This window comes from Pelodiscus sinensis, chromosome 28 (genome assembly GCF_049634645.1).
Source record: "Pelodiscus sinensis isolate JC-2024 chromosome 28, ASM4963464v1, whole genome shotgun sequence".
NCBI lineage: Eukaryota > Metazoa > Chordata > Testudines > Trionychidae > Pelodiscus > Pelodiscus sinensis.
This window is the reverse complement of record NC_134738.1, coordinates 4,681,530-4,701,912: the sequence shown is the minus strand read 5'-3', so window position 1 is coordinate 4,701,912 and position 20,383 is coordinate 4,681,530. Positions and strand designations below refer to the sequence as shown.

General features: G+C 62.1%; 1 protein-coding gene across 3 annotated transcripts in view; it reads left to right on the top strand.

The window, feature by feature from the left end:
• Positions 1 to 15,677, top strand: part of NUDCD3 (NudC domain containing 3) — a 63,007-nt gene extending 47,330 nt beyond the window's left edge. For 2 of the 3 annotated variants that reach the window (XM_075910896.1, XM_075910897.1), the window contains 3 exons: positions 1,548 to 1,691; positions 11,656 to 11,844; positions 13,225 to 15,677. In XM_075910896.1, coding sequence (XP_075767011.1) covers positions 1,548 to 1,691; positions 11,656 to 11,844; positions 13,225 to 13,335 — 444 coding nt within the window. In that variant the 3' untranslated portion in view covers positions 13,336 to 15,677. The remainder of the gene's footprint in view (positions 1 to 1,547; positions 1,692 to 11,655; positions 11,845 to 13,224) is intronic. The other variant, XM_075910898.1, reaches the window with a different exon arrangement.
• The last annotated feature ends 4,706 nt before the right edge of the window (positions 15,678 to 20,383 follow it).

Genomic DNA, 20,383 nt, shown 5'->3' with positions numbered 1-20,383 from the left:
GCTCCAGCCCAGCCGGGATGGAGCGTCCCCCCTGCATTTAGTCATTGATCTGGTTAACTGGGGTTTTGCATCCCTAGCCTCTGGTGCGCCATGTTAAGCAGCAGCAGGTGCTGCCTTTGGTAGGTGGGTGCTCTACATTGGGACCTCCAGGAGTAGAGAGGGATTGTATACCCTGAGGTTGGATTGGAACCCGCCCTGAAGGCATCACGCTATCACAATCCCAGGAACTAAGGGGTCGTGGTGCTAGCAGAAGAGGGAAACACATTCTGAGTTACTGCAAGTTTCCGTTCTCTGCGTTCCGAAGTCGACAGATCCGACCCCCCCTTGCTCGGAGGATGTCTCTGGCCGGTTTGGCTCAGTGGCAGTCCACGAAGGTGTGCTGTGCTGTTGGAACTCGGTCGGGGGCTCGTGTGCTAGGAGATGTCAGTTCACACAAGGTATTCCCCAGTGCTTTGGAAGCAGGCTCAGCTTGTGGACACGCCATCTGTGGCTCACCTGGAGCTGCGACTAACAGCTGTGGTTCTGCCCCGTGAGTACATCCAGTTGGGAGCCCACTGGCTAATGGATCTGTGTCCTTGCAACTCGGAGAGAGGACATTTTTGATAAGTCGCAATAAATTCTGTTCTGGGATTGTGATTGTGTTGTATCAGGATCTCCCTTGCCGCAAGCCGAGCGTGCTTCTAAATCCAGCAAGTCACCTTGGGGAATCCTGCTGCCAGCTCAGCTTGGAGTGCCTCTCGTCTGCTCTGGGTCTCACCCCCTTTCCTGAGTGATAGTGCATCCTTTGTCTTTCTAGGGGGAGAGCGAGGCTCACCCTCCACGCAGCAGGGCTCCCTCCCCCCCCTTTCTTCAGTGACTGCAGCTTGAGGCTGGGGAGAAAGGAACAGATGGTCTCTTTGGAGACCGAAAGTAGCACCACTCCATGCACCAAGCCAGCCGTTCCCTCCACCTCCCTTGGGAAGGAGCCTGTCCCCTCCACAGCAGGTCTGATCAGGTCTCCCATATGGCAGATTGTGGTGTGAGGGGCCTGGCCTCATTCCTGTAGAGGCCATGCCAGGAATGAAACCTTCCTTGTCTCGGCCCTCAGTGCCAGCTCCTCGCTTCCGTTCCCTGCTCTGTGGCAGGGGCAGTGTGGCACAGCCTCACCCTCGGGCCTGAATGCTCCCGCCACAGATGCAGCAGGAGGTGTAGGGCCAACCCACGATCACAGCTTCGTGCTGTTCTTTGGGTGGAATCTCTGCCAGTTGCAGGTGTCGGATAAGCGCACGTCACGCAGTCTCCCCCCAAAACCCAGCAAGTACACTCTGTCATTAGCAGGAGTGAGAGAAATCCCCTTCTCGTGCCCCTGTTCTCAAAGTGGGCATGGCTAACCGCAGAGCAAGCCCCCCCCCAATACACATCCAGGGTTTTCCATCTTCTCGGAAGCTGTGGCAGGATTCCTGCCTCTGTGCTCAGCAACGGTGGGATCCCCAGTGAGTGCACTCCCCCCTCCGCCCCAGCAAGCAGAGGGGTCTGTCCCTTGTGACTTCTTGTGTGTCTGCTTCCAGGTGTCGGTGGACCTCAGCAGCAGCTCCATTCGGGTGGCTGTGCTGGAGGGGAGCTGCCAGCGTGTCCTCATGGAAGGGAGACTCACCCACAAGATCAACACGGAGAGTTCCTTGTGGAGCCTGGAGCCAGGGAAATGCATCTTGGTAAGAGCTGCCTCCTCTGCTGCCCCCTTCTCGCTGTCCTTGCGGGGGGCAGCGGCACGGTGACTTTTGGGTCTTGGCCCTTTGACCAAGAAGCTGCAAGCTGCAAAGTCAGAGCATTAGAAGCTTGCGCCAAATCCCTGCCAGCCAAGTGGGAAACTGATCTCCTGCATCCCTCTGCCCGTGAGTCACGTTCCCAGCGCCCCGGCAGGCCCTCAGTGGCTGCATGGCTCTTCCCTCAGCAAGGTCAGGCTCCGCTCTCGCCCCGAGCTCTGCTCCGCTTGTTGCTCCCTTGCTGTGCTGGGCGGGGCTCCCTCTCCCTTTCCCACCCTGGAGCGGAGGGACGTGCGGCACAGCGCCTTGCTGCTGGGGCACCTCACCAAATCCATGTGTTGGGAGTAGGGGCAAGGGATTCTGGGGGGCAGAGGATTGAGTTGTAGGCGTGTGAGGGCTCCGACTCGGGGTGCAGGCTCTGGGGTGGGGCTGGGGATTGGGTTGTGTGCTTTGGGTCCCCAGTGGGGTCAGGGCTGGGCAGGGGGTTGGGGCTTGCATTTACTTGGGTGGCTCCCTCCGGGGATGGTGAGGAGGGGCCCCTTTCCCACAGTCACAGCAGTTTGGGGTGGGGGCTAGCTGGGAGGGGTCTTGCTACATTTGGCGCCAGCTCTGGCACTGCTGCAGCTCTGCCTCCCCTCCCCATCCCCCCCGCATCACAGGCACCTTGCTGTGGGTCTCGACTTCCCCCCAACTCCAGCTCGCCCCCCTGCCTCTGATACAGCCAGGTAGTGAGTCGCCTCCCCGGTAGGCCTAAGCTTGTTGAGTAATCGACCACTCGAGTCGTAGCTTCCATCCCTAGTGGGAATCGCCAAAGATGTTGCACAAAGGGACAAAGTGCCTTCCTGGAGTCTCCACGTAGCTTCTTGCAGTCTGGGGGAGGGATGTCGGAGCTGCACCTCGCCGCCAGGTCTTGGGTCAGCATCAGGGACAACCGCCCCCAAGGAGATAATGGAAAATGGTGAGCAGCCAGCTGGAGGGACAGTGCTGCTCCTATTCCCCTCTGAGGCGGCGACGGGCAGCCGTACAAACCCTACCTAGGTAGCAGAGGGACACTGACAGTCTGACCAAAGACCCGGATAACTCTTGGGTAGGTCAAACCAGCATGTCCTCTGAGAGGACCGAGTCTTCCAGCCACGCGGCTTTGGAGAAGGCTGAAATAGAGAACAGCGGCCTCATGCACTTGATAAACTTCAAAAACAACCACTGGGCTGGTAGCACTTAGACTAACAAGACACGTCGATGGGAGCGTGAGCTTTCGTGGGCACCGCCCACTTCTTCAGATGCCCACGATGCCATCTCCATGTCTCGTTAGTCTGTAAAGTGCTACCAGCCCATTGGTTGTTGAAGTTTATCCTGCACAGACTAACGTGGCTACCCCTGAAGCTTCCTCATGTGCTTGGATTGTCAAAGCGGTTTTAAGAAAGTCCCTTCTAGATGACTAAGGAAAACAGGCAACAAAGGCATTCCGTAGGCGCTTTTCCAAAGACCCTCCTCACGCTGCTGCTGTGCAGATTGTGCAAAGGTTTGTCGTGGGAGTTCCCAGGTCAGCAAGAGGACGCGTGTTTGTTAAATAAGCCTGGCTTGGAGGAGGAAGGGGACCGCGAGGTGAAGTAAGATCAAGGACCTTCTCCAGCTTCCGTTGGAATTGAAGGGAGCCAGGCCCTACCTTAGTGGAAAGGCTGGAGGGTTGGGAGACTCTCCAGCTGGCTTCTAGCACCTTGATGGTGGGGGTGTGCGGTGCTGGGCAACGAGGCGGAAATGGAATCGCACGTGAAGGTAACGAGTATAGTGAGTAACTCTCAGGCAGGACTGTCTCCTTTGCCATGCACGGGATAGTCATGAGTGTTTGCTGGTGCCTCGCTCAGTGGGTGTTTGCCGTTCAGCTGTTTGTTAATGAAATGCTGTAGCCCAGCTCCCGGCAGCCTGTCCGAGCACACAGGCCCGTCGGCCTCTCGCTGGCACGTTTCAAGCATGGCGGGGGCGAATTCCCGCCAGCGCTCTGAAGTTTGCTTTCCCACAGACACTGCTGCTGGCCAGATCGACTCTGCCCCAGGAAGCCAGGGCAGCCGAAGCAGGCTTGTACCGTGTCGAGTGACTTCGGGGGGATCTTGGCGCATTGGCCACAATAGTCCAGCCTTTCCCTTCGCGCTGCTGTGAAGGAGCGTCGTGGGGAAGGGCTCAGGAGATGCTGAGCTCAGCAGAGTGCTGGCTCGCTGCACAGCAGCAGTGAGACCCCACAGGGGTGCAGCGAGGTGAGAGCTGAGCACACAGCAGTGGAGGCCCAGGCAGAGAGCTGGGTCTGGGCCACTCAGCTCACCACAGTCGTTCCCTGCTCTCAGGCTGTCCATCTCTCAGGTGCCGGGACAGGAACCAACAGTAGCTCCTAGTTAGAGGCAGCATCGCTGGAGCCAGCTTGGCCCCAGGGGGTCCAGGAGATGAAGCGGGAAAGCGCAAATTCTCGTGTCTCTCCCCGGCAGAAGTGGGTCCGATAAAAGGTCTGACTTCACCCAGTCTCTCAGCTGTTCTGGCCAGACCACAGTGTGTCATCTGCCTGTCCAGGGCAGTGACGTCTGCTTGGGCTGGCCTGAGTGCTTTTCAGTGAGATCTGTTACTTTGTATCTTAACGTTTTTGTGGGATTTCCCCCCTCTCCTGTGATGCTCCCGCAGCCTCCGTTTCCCTGCACGGCCTTTCCCTGAGGCCCTGGGCCTCACAGTGGTACCCAGGTAAATGTGCAAGCAAAGGCCATGCCCTGCAGCTCTTTGATTACACCAGGGTGTCTCCTTGGCTGCTGCGTCTCCACCTTTCCCCGCTCCCTAGTCCACATTTCCCCCCCCCCATTGTCTCCCATTGGCTATTAAAACAAAGGGGGCTGATGGGGTTAATTTCCTAGTCTTGCAGCTTCCCTGTGCTCCACTGTCCCAGCGCCTTTACCCCTCCCCCCCCCATGCCACTACCCTGTTGAGCCACGCTGGCCTCCTCTTTCCTCTGTGGCTCGCCCTGCATTGATCATCCTCGCGCCACCCTTTGTCCAGCTCTGCCTGAAGCGCCGGGCGCCGCACGGTCTTGTGGAATTCGATCGAAGTTGCAGGTGACCTGGGCTAGGGAGCAATGTATTTTCCAGCCCTTCCTCCAGCATGTTTGTGACAGACATTAGCGTCCTGCTCTGGCAAAGGAAGGAATCCAGTGGTTGTAATTGCCCAGCCTAATGCTCTGCCATTTCCTGATGGCCCAGAGCTCGGCCTGTCCAGTCTTAGCTAGCCTGCATCTCTCCCGTTTCCCTGTGACAGCCACGCGGCCCTGTGCAAAGTGCCAGCGCAAACTCTCCCCCTCCTCCATGTCACCGGGTAGCTTGTCAGAGTGAGATTAAAATAGATTTGCTGGAGCTGCTTTTAGAAACCTGCGCTCGGAGTTGTGCACAACAACCCCCCCCCCTCGAAGTTCGCAAGCCAGGCTGTTTGGATTGGTTAGAGGCCTGCCCAGGAGAGCTGTGAGTGTTTGTGTGGGGGGCACCCAGCGCCCTGCTCCTCTAGGGCTCCTCTGAGCCAGTGTCCAGTCACCCGCACCAGTGGCCTCTCCTGCCCTCTGGGAGCAGTTGGTGACGGCTCCGAGTTGCTTCCTGCCGTGTTCCCGAGCGGGTTCCTTTGAAGCCAGCTGGTTTTTGAGCAGGCTCCCCACCCTCCAAATATTCCCTCCTTGCTCTGGAACAGGTCTGTGGCTGCTCACCTCCTTCTCTGCTACCTGATTGCTCATTACTGACATTCTTCTCGAGCTGGAGCTGAAGTGAAGTTGGCATTTCGTACTTCAGCCCTGTAATTTGTTCCCCTTCCTACCTTGTTCTCTCCCTCCCCCTTAGATGTTATTTTTAAAAAGCCTTTTGCTTCCTCACTCCCGTTCGTAGCCCGGCCCAGCGTTCTTGCAGGAACTCGGCCACTGCAACACCCGGCCCAGGGTGGGCCCAGGCAGGACAGGAAGCCTCCCCACTAAGGTAACCATCCGGCTGTGACCCCAGGACAGATGCTGTGCCGCAAGGCCTGGGCGCTCTGCGCTCTGGAGTCGACACTAAACCTGTGTCCCACCCCGGGGCAGCAGGCTGGGCGTCTGCAGTCAGTGAGACTTAAACACATCCATGTCCGCATTATGCTTTGCCCTCGGCGCTGCTTCACTCCCAGCTGCCTTCAGCCAGCCTTCCATTCCTGCAGCCGAGGCCTCCTTCCTATTTCCCAAACCTGTACCTCCGCTTGGAACCTCTTCCCTGCCCCAGCTCGCCATGGCTTCCCCTCTGCTCCCTCAGAGCAACTCAACGCCTCCGTCCTCTCTGCCCCCCCAGTCTGAGGTACCGAGTGCCTGCCTCCCCTAGAAACCAATGGGAGGTAGGTGTCTCGATACCCGTATCTAGCGCTTGGTCTTACTTACAGGCCTGGTCCTTTCCCTGGCCGCCTCATTGTCTGGCACAGCTCAGAGCGTGCCGTGCCGTAGCAATAACTGGGAACTGGTTACAAGACAGGAAACCAGGGGGAGGAATAAATGGTCAGTTTTCCAAATGGAGAGAGGTAACGAGTGGGGTTCCCCAAGGGTCTGTCCTGGGACCCATCCTATTGTCTTTATTTATAAACGATCCGGAGAAAGGGGTAAACAGGGAGGTGACACAATTTGCAGATGATCCCAAACTGCTCAAGGTAGTTAAGACCAAAGCAGACTGTGAAGATCTCACCAAACTAGGTGGTTGGGCAACAAAATGGCAAATGAAATTTAATGTTAATAAATGTAAAGTAATGCACATTGGAAAACATAATCCCAACTATACGTACAATATGATGGGGGCTAATTTATCTACAACTACTCAAGAGATCTTGGAGACGTTGTGGATAGTTCTCTGAACACATCCACTCCGTGTGCAGGGGCAGTCAGAAAAACCAACTGAATGTTAGGAGTCATTAATAAAGGGATAGAGAATAAGACAGAGAATATCTTATTGTCTCTGTATAAAACCATGGGATGCCCACATCTTGAATACTGCGTACAGATGTGGTCTCCTCATCTCAGAAAAGATATATTGGCCCTGGAAAAGATTCAGAAAAGGGCATAAAAAATGATGAGGGGTTTGGAATGGGTCCCATATGAAGAGAGATTAAAAAGACTTGGACTTTTCAGCTTGGAGAAGAAGAAGCTAAGATGATAGAGGTCTATAAGCTCATGACAGTTGTGGAGAAACTAAGGAAAAGGTGATTTCTTGTTCCCATAACACAAGAACTAAGCGTCACCAAATGAAATGAAGAGGCAGCAGGTTTAAAACAAACCAAAGGAAGTTTTTCTTCACTCAGCGCAGTCAACCTGTGGAACTCCTTGCCAGGGGTTGTTAAGAAGACCAGGACTTTAACAGGGTTCAAAAAAGTGCTAGATAACCATTGATGAACCTGTCTTCCATGACTCTGTTAGCCAGGAGGGATGGGAATGGTGTCCCTAGCCTCTGTCTGTCTGGAAATGGATGACAGGAGAGGGATTATGTGAAGGTTCCCTGTTCTGTTCCCTCCCTCTGGGGCACCCGGCACTGGCCTCTGTCAGCAGGCAGGACACTGGGCTGGATGGACCTTCGGTCTGACCCCGTGTGGCGCCTCATGTTCAATAATATGCTCTAATCACGAGGGGTTCACTCCAGCGCCCTGCCCAGGGCCAGCTCTCGGGACCCTTAGGGTGACACAATGAAGCTGTTCTGGCAAGCAGCCCCACTGCTGTGTCCACCCTGTGTTCCAGCCACCTGCGAGGGACCCTCCTTCACAGCCTTAAGGGGCCCAGCTGGCTGAGCAGCATTTTACATCTGCCAGGTGCTGCCTGAGCAAGGCGCTGAGCCCCTAGCATCCACGTGGGCCTCAGTCCTGCGGAGACCCAGGATTTCTGAGGCCCGAGTGCTGAACTGAGGAGCAGCTCCAGGGAAGTGTGCTGTACCGCAGGCGGGCGGCGGGGGTCACGGTGCAGGAGCTGGGCCTTGGGGGGGAAGAATCGATGCAAGTGCTGATTGGTATGGAACTCGGCAGTGCAGTCAGGTCAGTTGCTCCTTGCGGCGCTGCTGTTCACTTGATGCTGTCCCGGCAGGTTTGCTCTGGATTTGATGATGCCTCCAGGGCAGGCTCCAAAGCCCGTCCTTTGGGCTGCGTGTATTGCAGTTTGCAGGCGGTTGGGATTGCAGGGCTCTGTGTTGCTGGATCGTCTGCTGTCTGTGTGCTTAGATCAGTCGTAGCTTGGCACCCGCCTCTCTTCGCATTATGATCGTTGACAGGATGGGACAGTGCCCTGGAAAGGAATCAGGATTGTGTAGTAATCCTGTGCCCAGTGGCAAAATCCCCTCCACCCCCCTTTGCTTAGTGGGACAGGATCACCCCCTTAACGAGGCTGTTGTCTGTAGGGCCCCTGCCTTGCTTGTGGCCGGAGTTGAAAGGTGTTGTGAGTGCAGCAAGGGACTGCAGGAATAAAGCTGGGCCAGGTGGTTTAGGCAGCTGAGTGCTGCCTTGGAGAGTTGGATTAATCCCCGCCTCTGCCGCAGATGCTGGGCAAGTCACTTCTTCCTGGCTTGCCCCATCTGCTCACTGCCTGCGGCCCTCGCGGTCCGGTGCCCAGCTAGAGACTGGGAGAGCTGATTGCTGCGCCTCTCAGCTGGAGCAGTGCCTGGCACCTAGCCAGTGCTCCGCGATGCTCATTACTCTCATGCCATAGACCCCTCACCTTGGGCACCCAAAGCAGATGGGCGTGCTTGCCTTCAGTCTCTGCCTCAGTTCCCCCGTATAATGGGGCGTGCGCCCCAGCAGACATACCAGCGTGGTGGAGTTCAGGCCAATGGGGTGGGGGAGAGTTTAGCTACTGTCGTGAAGGTGCCGTGGGAAAGCCATTGGAACGTAACCAGTCAGCCTTCAGAGCAGGGCTTGATCCTGGTGCTGGAGATAAGGCCAAGGGCCAATGCTGAGCAGTGGAGATGAGACTGGATACGTGGCAGCTGCTCATTTAAATGTGGACTGACCATCCTGGGGCTGAACGAGGCAGGGGCATAGGGGAGGATGAAAGCTTGGCTTCGGGATCCCCCGGGGCCATGCGGTTTTGAGGATGCCCGGTGAGGAAGGGAAATCAGATCTGCAGCAGGCTCCAGGCCGTGCATAGCGCCAGGCCTTCCCTGCTAATGCAGAGATCCCGAAGGGAAGGGAGAGTCCAGCCCCACCCAACTGAGTTCCCCGGGGATGCAGGAGGTTGGGATGCCCATGGCTCGCGGTTTGGTAGCCTTTCCCCTCCCCTCCAGCAGAACTGTCTGTTGCCAGGAGAAGGATGCGTCCGTTTGGCCCACGTCACCATGTTAGCTGGGTGTTGGTGTGAGGGCTTGGACCCCCAAAGGCCCCCACCCTCCTCTCTCAGCTGGCTGCTTTTCTGTGCTCGGGAGAAAAATCTCCTGGCTTCATAACTTCAGTAGCTGCGCACTTCTGCCCGGGCTCCCTCCGGAGCTGTTGAGAGCTTTGACTAAATTGTATTGTCTGACTTTATTGATGATCTTGCAGAGGCACCAACGCAGACTGTAGATCTTCACTGCCGAGATGAGTGTTAAAACAGAAACCACTGGGCGGAAAGCCTTGGCTGTCCCCAGCACGGTGGGCGAGAGAAATCCCGATCCCCGGGAGCCAGGCGCTGTTCCCCGCATCGGATTCCCTGCTCCTGCTCCCGTGTTTGTCTAAATGGGATGATTGCACATGTACCTTTCGCGCCCCCCCCCCCCCCCCCAGCCATGATGGCAGCCCAGGACATTGCTGCAGGCCAGGCTCTGCCCCGGCTGCGCGAAGCCTTAGGATGGAAAGTCGTGGGATAGCGCAGGCTGCCCCCGCAGCACGCCTTGCTCAGTGGCTGTCAGCAGAGCCGCTCAGGTGCCTGGGCAGGGCGGTTTCCCCTCCTGCCGGCCATTCCTTCAGCCGCCCGCCTGGCCCCTTCTCCTGTCACAGAGCAGATTCCGCATTGCATGCAGGGCCGGGCGTTCCCTCCGCTAAACGCGCGTAACATTTCAGCCTCCTTCCCTCCCTCCCACGCTTGTGCAGGGGAGCTAGACTGCCGGGTGCTGAGGCAGGGCTCTTTTCTGGGTTAGTGAAATCTCCACGCTGAGGGCGCCTCCGGGCTGCGCGCGAGCAGAGTCGCTAGCTGGCTGGCAGAGGGACTTAATCCAGTGGCACCTCTGACAGGCCCCTCGGCTCTGAGCGTGGGAGGCTGGAGGCGATTCCTCCCCGCTCGCTCTGCATTGCCTGCCTGCCTTTTATCTGCCCTCCGGCCTTTGCCTGCCGTGGGGCTAGGCTGGCTGCTGACACCCCGGGGCCGGTCCAGCCCGGGGGGGCGGGCGCACGCAGCAGCCCCTTCCCAGGCCAGCGGCCGCTCGCCGGCTTGGCGGAGATGGAATCTCGCCGTGCAGATAAGTCAGGGCCTGTGCGTTACTGTCCGGGGGATGACATCACCGCCAGCCAATCAGCAAGCGGCAGTTGTGCCCCCGAGTTCCCGAGCCGTTTCTCAAGTCAGATTTGATGCGTCTGCGGTTGGACTGGAGGGAGGCGCCAGGCTCTGCGGGCTCGGGGGGGGAGGCAGATCCTGCGACTGAGAATCCTGCGGGAGGGGGCTGTTGAGAACTGCGGAGGCAGGACAGATGAACAGACTCCCCGGGGGGGGGGGGGGTAGGTCATTCAAACAGACTGGGCCTGTGTGTGAAGGGAGACCCCGCTGCCCCCAAGCCAGCCCCACCCCTCCCTTTCCTCCGAGTGGGGGGGACACGCAATCTAGAATGGCTAGAAAGTGCCCCCCAGCCCGCAGGGTGGGGGAGTGTTACCCAGTGGCTGGAGCCAGACTCTAGGGTTCCCCTCCCACTGGTCACTAACTCGGGGTGATGTCGGGGCGGCCTGTTCCCTGTCTGTGTCCGTTCTCTGCGGGGAGCGGGGATACTAGTGCGCCGGGGGAGAAGGGCCGAGAGGGGAACTTGGGGTAGATCCAGTGTGGAGAGAGAACCTGCCCCCCTAACAGGAGTGTGGATGTGGCAGAGCCCCCCAGCTCTTTGCATGGCAAATCCCTGTGCCCCAGTGGCGGTGGGGAGCCCGCCCTGTTCACCGCGTGTGCCCCCCGGGTGGCATGGCAGAAGGCCACAGGGCTCTGCTCCTCGCCCGCTTGGGAAACACCCCGCCCCGGGGCAGGGCTCCAGCTGGTGCTGCCACGCTTGAGCAGAGGCCGTGCCGGTGCGGAGTGTATAAAGGCTTGGGACAGGCGCGTAGCTCATGACAAGTCCCCCTCCCTCCAGCGAGTGCCCACGAAGCCTTCCTGCTCCCCCCACAGCACAGCGCAGGGCCGGGGCCCACAGTCCCCATGTGGCGACCCGGCAGCAAAGAAAACGGTGCAGATCTAAGGGCCATGGCTCCAGTCCACTGTTTGTGACCCCACCGGAAAGAGGCTCCCCTTTCTAGCTCTGTCCTGCCCCTGTCTACCCCTCACGGACTGTCCTAAACTGCCTGGTCTCCCCCTTGGGAGCCTGGAGTCTCTGTCTTTGGTGGCCCCAAAGGGAAAGGGGGAGCCGGGGCTGAGTGGCTGGGTTGGCCTGGGGTGGTGGGCAGCGTGCTGGAGGGGCGTGACGGCACGTAGGCCGGAGGCAAGGGAGTTTGGAGCAATCGTGTAATTGTATTTCCGTGTCTGAGCGGGGTGCTCTGGCCGCAGCAGAACCTCCCTTGGCGGGGAGCTGCCAGCCTGCTGGGACACTTGGGTTAAAGCCTGGCCAGGGACATGCTGTTGGGCAGCCCACGCTGGGCCCCGGCCTGCTCCCTGCTCGCCTGCCTCGCGCTGTGACTTGGGGCTGGCCCTGGCCTCCGGGCCGGGTCTCGCTGCTGGGCTGATGGGGCTTTGGCCGGCCTCTGCCCCCAGATCAGCCTGAGCAAGGTAGGGGAGTACTGGTGGAGCGCCATCCTGGAGGGCGAGGAGCAGATCGACATCGATAAGATCAACAAGGAGCGATCCATGGCCACGGTGGACGAAGAGGAGCACGCCGTGCTGGACAGGCTGACCTTCGACTACCACCAGAAACTGCAGGGCAAGCCTCAGAGCCACGAGCGGGTAGGAGCCGGCGGGCAGCTGGGGAAGTGGGGTGTGAGCTCAGAGCCAGCACCCCGTACGCCCTCCCGCACCCAATACGCCCTCCCGCACCTCATCCCCCCAGAGCCAGCACCCGAACCCCCGCCCGCACCCGAACCCCCGCCCGCACCTCATCCCCCAGAGCCTGCACCCAAACCCCCTCCCGCACCTGAACCCCCTCCCGCACCCGAACCCCCTCCCGCACCTCATCCCCCCAGAGCCCGCACCCGAACCCTCTCCCACACCCATACCCCCTCCCGCACCTCATCCCCCCCAGAGCCAGCACCCTCACCCCCTCCCACACCCATACCTCATCCCCAAGCCCCTACCCTGACCCCCACACTCCCCAGGGTCGGGTCCTACACCTCCCCCTTGCACTCCAACCCCCTGTCCCAGTGCCAAACACCCTCTGAGCCAGCACCCCAGACTCCCTCCTGTACCCCGAGCACCTCAGAACCAGCACCCTGCCCCCCCCCTTGCCCAGCCCGGTGACAGAGAGTGGGGGGATGGCGTGCACTCAGGAGTGCATCCCTTGGGGCAGTTCTGGCTCCCCCACCCCCCTCTTCTCGCACACCTGTCCTGCGCAGGCTGGCCTCGCCCCCTGCCCTGAGTCACCAGCGCCCAGGGGTGAGTCCCGGAGCCCTGCCGGCAGCGCTGGGGAGGGGTGTGTCTGGAGGCAGATGGGCGAGTCTCAGACGGTTCCTTCGTGTCCGGCTGAGCTGGCCCCAGAGCCTGCTGGGAACAGCTGAGTGCAGAGAGCCGGCCTGGAGCTCGTGCTTGGCCAGCCCCAGCAGCGTCCCGCTAGAGTGGCGCACGGCACTGCTGCTGCCCTCCCCTGTGCCTGGGGAGACCGGGCTGCCCCGGCTGACTTTGCCTCACCGGGCAGTGGAGCTGGCTCCTCCCGTTGTCCCGCGGGCCAGACCCTGCCCCAATAAGCATCCGCCAGGGCCGTAGGCTGAGCGGGGGACCGCGGCTTTCATCCGTGCCGGTGTTTGAGCACCAGCTCGGGTCTCTGCCCGAGCATCCTCAGCCTGGCCGGGCCCTCGAGAGGCCACCTGGGCCAGCCCCCGCCCCGTGGCAGGACGAAGGGTTCCCCGGTAGTGTCGCTTCTTTGGGGCTCCGCTGCCTGTGCCCATCATGACCTTAGCACTGACATGCCGCCTCTCCCTGAGCTGCAGGCTGGCTCTAGGGGTGCCGGGACAGACGGGTGTGGAGCTGGCTCGGGAGGGGCCCGCGCGCCTTTCCTGGAGCTAGCGGGAGAAGCAGGAGGGCCCTGGAAGCCTTGATTGAGTGGGGGGCGGAGTGCCAGGCTGGGGGGTCAGAGCCCGGCGTGGGCGGAGCCTCAGGGCCCTGTGTTTTCAGAAAGTGCACGAGATGCTGAAGAAGGGCTGGGACGTGGAGGGCTCCCCGTTCCGGGGCCAGAAGTTCGACCCTGCCATGTTCAACATCTCCCCCGGGGCCGTGCAGTTTTGAGGACGCCCGGCGAGGAAGGGAAATCGGATCGGAGGCCAAGGCCAGCGCCCGTGTGTGTAACCTGCTAGCGTGGGGGCTTCCCCCTCTGCCGCCCCCCACCCCCGCGTGGCGCCCGGCCGCCCCTTGCTCCTCGGGCGCTGTTTGCAGACAGCCGGCGGGGCGGGGGCGGGGCGGGGGAGGGCGTGTGGGTGCCTCCTTCCCCCGTGCCAGCCTGGCGTGCGAGATGCATGTGGGGGAAGCCTCGCGAATGCAGCGCTACGTCCTCCGTCACCACGGCAACCAGCGGCTGCTGGTAGCGTTTTCCTCTCTCCTGGGCGGGGGGCCGGGCGGCTGTTGTTTTTCAGGCGGAGCCGGTGCTTGTTGAGATGACGGAAGTTTGTCTGGCTGGCTTCTGTGGAGCCCCCTGCAATGGCAGCGCTGCCCCTTGGCGCTGGGCCCCGGTGGAGGCTGCGTCGAGGAGAGCTGCGCTGTCGGTCCCTGGCCGCTGGCAGGGGGGGTACAAGCTGCAGCGGAGGTGCCCGAAGCCCGGCACGCTCCAGGCACTGGACACCCACACAGCCTGGGCATGGGCCCGCGCCCGGCTCTGCCCTCCGGTCTCCCTGGCCTTAGCAGCTGGGTTGCTGGTTCTGGTAATAAGGCTTTGGCTGTGGCTGGGCTCGGGGGGCCAGGCCTGCCCTGCGCCAGCCTTTGCAAATGGGAGGAGCCCGTCGGGCTAACTCGGTGCCGATTCCCAGAGGCCGCAAGCCCCAGCAGCTCCTCTTGTCTGCGCCTGGCTGGGGTGTCCCCGCTTTGCTGAGCAGCCTGGCCCAGCTCCCTAACCCTCCCCTCCCCTCCCTTCCCCTCCCCGGTAGGGACTCGAAGGGCCAGCGTGGTGGCAGCAGGGGTACAGCTTCTGGAGGTGTGGCTGGCTGCACCGTGCCCAGGAGCAGCGTAGCCAGACCCCCACGTGGCTAGCGCTGGCTGCTCAAGCACGATGGGGTGGTGCTGGGCTGCAGGGGCCCCCCTGAGGCTCAGACTCCTCCAGGGCACCCTGTGCGCTTCACCCAGAGTCCCCTCATGCCAAGAACCCCCAGGGTGCCCTGCCCTTCTGCCAGGCGGGCCAGAGAACAGGCCCAGTGCAGCCCAGCACTGCTCCGCGGGAATCTGGGCGGGACGTCTCTACTGAGCACGTGCTGGCTGATTTCTTTTTCCATCCAAAGGAGTGTGAATTTGAGGCCTTGCCCTGACCCCAGGGCCCTGCCCAGGTTCGTCCCTGTGCCCAGCTCCAGGAGCACTAGAGCCGCTGAGAGGAAAGGGGGTGGGGCTGGCCGATGGGCAGGGCGAGGTGTATTTCCCTGGCCTCAGGCTCTGGGCCTGGACTGGGCCTGGCTGGAAACTTTCCAGCCTGCCAGGTTTCTGCTGGGCAGGTGACAGCCGCTCCAGGGGAGGGGCCCTGGCAGTGCCAGCAGCTGGTCTGGAACGCAGGGCGAGATGCGACCGGGCCGGAGGCCGCCCAGCCATTCGTGCCAGAGAAGAGCATAAAGCAGCACCCCTGTGGCGGCAGGTCTGCTCTCCAGCGCGGCAGCCAGGCCCTAACGACAGACGCTGTGGGGTCTGAGAGGTGCCTGTGGGCCCCTGCAGGGCTCGATTGCAGAATGGGGGGTTGAAGCGGTCCCCTAAGCTGTTCCCAGGGCACCCCTTCCGCACCCCCGCACTGAGCTGCTGTGGCGAATGGCCCCTCGGGCTCTGGGCAGTGCCGCTCGCTCGCCGTGGCTTGCTCCAGCTTTGCTACTCGTGCTAGAGCCAGCCCCGCTCAGCCTGCCCTGCCCCACAGCCTGCTCCATCCCTGCCCCTGTGCGTGGAGCAGCCTGGGCACCTGCCCCCAAAGGGCTCCGGCTGGGGGCTCTGCCTGGATCCACAGCCCCTTACCCTCAGTGCCTGAGGCCCCCACCTGGAATAATCCCTTGGCCTAGACTCTGCCCCCCATCACAGCTGGGCGCCTGCTCGTGGGCCGTTTCTCTGCTGGGTGAAATGAGCCGGCGCTCGTGGTGTGTTGGCCGGCTCCCCTCTCCCTCCCTCCCTCCTGCAGCCTCGTGGTTCCTGTGGCTTCACTCTTCCCTGGCCTGGTGGCCACAGGCCGGGCTCTCCAGCCGCCAGTGCTGCCGTGGGGGCAGCTTGCTTCATTCGCGTGTTACGGCCCAGCTGGCTCATTGAACCCCTCGCCGGATGGCACGGAAACCGGCCACACCAGCGTCCTCCGAGCAGCACCCGGGAGCCAGTGCCCCGTGGCCGCCACATGCGGCTGCACATGCGCTGGGCTTTGTCCGCCTCCGCCTTGCTCTGCAATAAACATGTTTATCTGAGTAACTGTGTGTGCGTCTCCTTCTGGGCACAGGCATTGGGCTGGCTCCGGCCTCCCGCTTTCCTGGGCCGAGCTCGGGGAGACACCAGGCTCCAGCTTGGAACTGCTCACTGGCTCCACCCGGCAAGGGCAGCGCTTGGAGATCAAGGCACGGGGCTGCAGGAAGGAGCTGGGGTTGGATAGATCCCACGGGGGTGATCTGTCAGGTCTAAGGGGCGTGGCGTTTTCAGTGCCACTGGGTTGACCTGGCCGCACCTTCCCACCACCCGCTTCCCCGGGCGAGGGGTCCAGCCGGCTGGGCGAGGGGGCAGGGCGGCGGGAGCTTGTTGGGGCTTAGAGGTGGCGTCAGGCTGTGGGGAGGGCCCCCGTTGTGGGTTGAGTCCTGGCTGCGAGTGAGTGGGAGGGGCCGGAGTGCTTTCTTCCTCCGGCCTGGGCCGAGGGGACCTGCTGGCCAGTCCGCGGAGCGGGGAAGGGTCAGGGCTGACGGCCAGCGGGGTGCAGAGGACAGCATGTGACTGTAGGACACAGGCCCCGGGCTGTCACCCAGCCGCGGGCTGGCCACGGGCTAGTGGCCTCCGCTGCCGAAGGGGAGCCACATTCCCATTGGAACAGGCCGGCTTTCCGCTCTGCCGCCGGCCTCTTGACTGCCTTGTGCCTCGCGGGCCGAGCCCTCCAGCACCTGGACTTTCTCCCCGCCAGGTGCTGACCTGGAGCTTCCTCCTGAGACGCGGGAGCCGTCAGCCAGCCATGGGCCTCCTCCGGCGAGGCCCGACTCACCCTGGCGCGGCGGGAGGACAGATCCTGTTCTCACCCATGTTCCCGTGCTGCCGCCGCCGCAGAGAGCGCGCTGTCTCGGTGGCGCCAGGGAGGTGAACGTCTGCAGCCAGCCCACAGCCCGGTGCAGGGGGGACAGCCGGACTCGGAGGGGGGGATAGTGCTGGTCTCCCCACTAGGCTGCCTCGCTGGCACTTTCCAGCTGGCACAAGCGAGCGCCTGGCGCATCCCCAGCGCTCCCCCTCGGCACTAGGAAGCAAGAGGAGCCCGCCCCCTCGGCGTGTGCGCGAGGGGAGGGGTGAAGCCCAGAGAGGGCACTGGGCAGGCACGGCCCGGGCGGCAGCTGTGGGGTCTCGCCCTTTCTGTGGCCGGTGGGAGGAGGGGGTGTGGGGCCGAGCCGCGTGCTTGGCTGAGGGCTCTCCCAGGCTGCTACGGGAGGAACGTGCGGGAGCCACAGCACGTCCCGGGCCTGGGCCCTGATCCACCCTCGCAGCTTGGCTTGAAGCTTCCGCAGCCCCCTGGCAAGCTGGCGGCTTGGCCTGAAACCTGCCGGGCGAGGCCAGGGCGGGGCTGGTGCATGTGGAGGGGACGCGGCACTCACAAGCGGGACGGGCAAAGGGATGAATTGCTGCCAGCCCGCGTCTGCGCCCAGCCAAGGCTCCCCCGGCATGCCCACCGCCCAGCCCTGGCCGTGGGGGGAGCCGTGTGCCCGGGAAGGCAGCTAACGGGTCCCCAGGACCCTAGCAGGGCCCTGGAGCTGCGGGGGAGGGGGACTTTGGGTAGCAGGCGTGGTTGGCGCTGGGGGCTGTGCCGGGCTGGGGGGCTCAGGGCCGGAGCCCCCCCAGGTGGCTGCACAAGCTGTGACTGCTGCCTCGTGTCCAGCTGCCCGTTGCAGGTCCCCGCTCGTCCCCTGAGCTTTCAGGGACCAGCCCTCGGGCAGAGCCATCCGTGGGCACAGGCCGGGGGCTGTCCGAGGGAGACCGCCCTGTCCCCTTTGTCCCGGACGGGGCTTTTCCAGCAGCGCCCGTTCTCCCACCCCCGGCTCAGTCCCAGCCTTTCTGCTTTCTGCCCACTTGTTTTCCTGGCCCCCGGGAAGCGATGCCCCTTCCCCAGCCACAGCCTCGTCCCGGTGTCTCCTTGAGAGCGGGCGCAGAATCCCCCAGCCCCGCCGCGCTGGCTCGGGCAGGGCTGGCACGCTCTCTCCAGCCCGCTGGCACCGGCATCCAATCTCTCATCCTAGCTGGGCGGCACCTCCTGCTGCCAGGGCCCAGCCCTGCATTGCCTGCCCGTTGGCGCTCCGAGGGGGGCAGCGGTGGGTAAGGCCTCTGCCCCGTGGAGCCAGGAGGCCAGCAGGGCTAGTGCCCACCCGCGTGCCCGGCGCCCCCTTCCCTTCCGAGGCCGGCTGGGCTGGGAAGGGCTGGCGGAGGTGACCAGGCCCTGGTCGGGGGCAGAGGTGGCTGCATCCCCAGAGATGGGCCGATGTCGGTGTGATCGTGGGGCGCTGGTCTGGCTCAGCCCCACCCACCCACGCCCCCTCTCCTGGAGCGCTGGGAGTCGGGGGTGGGATGGGGGGTACCCGTTCAGAGTGCGCTGTTGGGGGGGGTCACTTTTCTGGCAGCCAGGGCGGGACCCTGGGGGCTGGTTCTTCAGCTTGCCCCCAGGCGTCAGGTGGGAGAGCCCCAGGTAGCGCAGCCCCGGGGTGACTGGCTACCTGGTTGCGGTGCCCGAGGAGGGGGCAGGGCTTGGGGCTGCGGGCGGGGGCAGGGCGGGGTTCGTTCCCGGGCTGGGGCAGACGTGCTGGAGACGTGCTCCCCGGCCCGGGCTGACGGGGAGCCCTGCCAGGCAGGCAGGCAGCTGGCACCGCCGTTGCCATGGGCACCGGGGGCGGCTGAGGGGGCGGCACAGAGCCCAGTTATATTTGTGCTTTCATTTGCCGGAGAGAAGCCGTCACTTGGCTCCCGGGAGGCCGAGGCAGCTGCCGCCGAGCTCAGTGCCGCCCCAGGGGTGGGGGTGGCGTGGACACCAGGTGCGGGCACCTCGGATCCTGCCCTTGGGGGCTCAGGCGGCAGCGTGAACGAGTGGTGCCGGGGGGCCTCTCCCTGCTGGGGCAGCCCTTCAGGCCCCCCCGGTGCCACCCAGCTCTCCTCGCCTGCCCTGACCTCCGCTTTCCTCCCGTCTCCCTGCAGGGCTGGCACCCGCTCTCCATTTGGGCAGCCGTCCCAGGCGGCTTGTGCCGGTCTCCTCCTAGCCCCGAGCTGGGTCTGGCGCTGCAGCCTGCCCCCACGGTGCCCTGGGGCTGCAGTCAGGCCTGTGGTGAAGGCCAGGGGCCAGCCCAGCCCAGCCCACACTCCCTGCCGCGGTGCCACCAGCCAGCCCCCGTCACGGGGTGAGCAAGCGCTGCAGAGCAGCCATCTTTTGTGCAGCGCTGGGAGGGGGGGTCACGTTTTATGCAAATGCCCAATAAGCCAATTAGCATATTTCACCAGTGATTTGCATGTGGCCACCAACTTCAGCCGACTGCGCCATGCAGCCACAGCCCATGACGCCACCCAGCTGCCCCTGAGCCTGCACCCTGCAAACCTGCGGGTGGGTGATGCCAGGGATCTGCAGGCGGCAGAGCTGGGTTCTGTCGTACGAGGGCTGGCAGAGGCCCGTGATGGTTTCTCAGTGTGGGACTTAAATCAGGGAAAAAGAAATAATATCCCATGGGCCCCTCTGCCCCGCAGCCTGCACCTCTGGTCAGCGGCAGCGCTCGAGTGCGCTGACGCCGGGTGCCAGGCAGGGAACTCACTGGCTCTCCTGCAGCGGATCTGGCACAGGCAGGGGCCCTGGCTCTTAATGGGCGCACGGGGTAGCGGCCCGAGACAGACCCAGCCCAGGGAGCTGGCGTAGTTCGTACAGGACGGTGCCCCGGGGGGGCTGGCGGGAACCGGAGTGTAGCCAGTGATGCTGTTTGTCCCTTCCCTGGGTGGGGAAGCCCCTTTGGTTCAGCTGGCCCTGGCAGTGAGGGACGCGTATCTTGGACCCTCCTATCATACAACCATAGAGCTGGAAAAGACCTCAGAAGGCCATCAAGTCCAGCCCCCTGCTCTAGGCAGGACCAATTCCAACTAAATCAACCCGGCCAGGGCTTTGTCAAGCCGAGACTTAAACACCTCTAGGGATGGAGACTCCACTACTTCCCTAGGTAACCCATTCTAGTGCTTCCCACCCTCCTAGTGAAATAGTTTTTCCTAATATCCAACCTGGACCTCTCCCACCACAACTTGAGCCCATTGCTCCTTGTTCTGCATCTGTCACTACTGAGAACAGCCTCTCTCCATCCTCTTTGGAACCTCCCTTCAGGAAGTTGAAGGCTGCTCTCAAATCCCCCCTCATGCTTCGCTTCTGCAGACTAAACAGACCCAAGTCCCTCAGCCTCTCCTAATAGGTCATGTGCTCCAGCCTCCTAATCATTTTGGTTGCCCTCCGCTGGACCCTCTCCAATGCGTCCACATCCTTTTTGTAGTGGGGGGCCCAGAACTGGACACAATACTCCAGATGTGGCCTCACCAAAGCCGAATAAAGGGGAATGATGACATCTCTGGATCTGCTGGCAATGCTCCTCTTAATGCAACCTAATCTGCCATTAGCCTTCTTGGCTACAAGGGTCCCCTGTTGACTCACATCCAGCTGCTCACCCACTGTAACCCCCAGGTCCTTTTCTGCAGAACTGCTACTTAACGGGTTGGTCCCCAGCTTGTAACTATGTTTGGGATTCTTCCGGCCCAAGGGCAGGACTCTGCACTTGTCCTTGTTGAACCTCATCAGATTTTTTGTGGCCCAATCTTCCGATTTGTCTAAGTCACTCTGGACCCAATCCCTGCCCTCAAGCATATCTACCTCTCTCCCTAGCTTAGTGTCATCCGCAAACTTGCTGAAGGTGCAAACCAT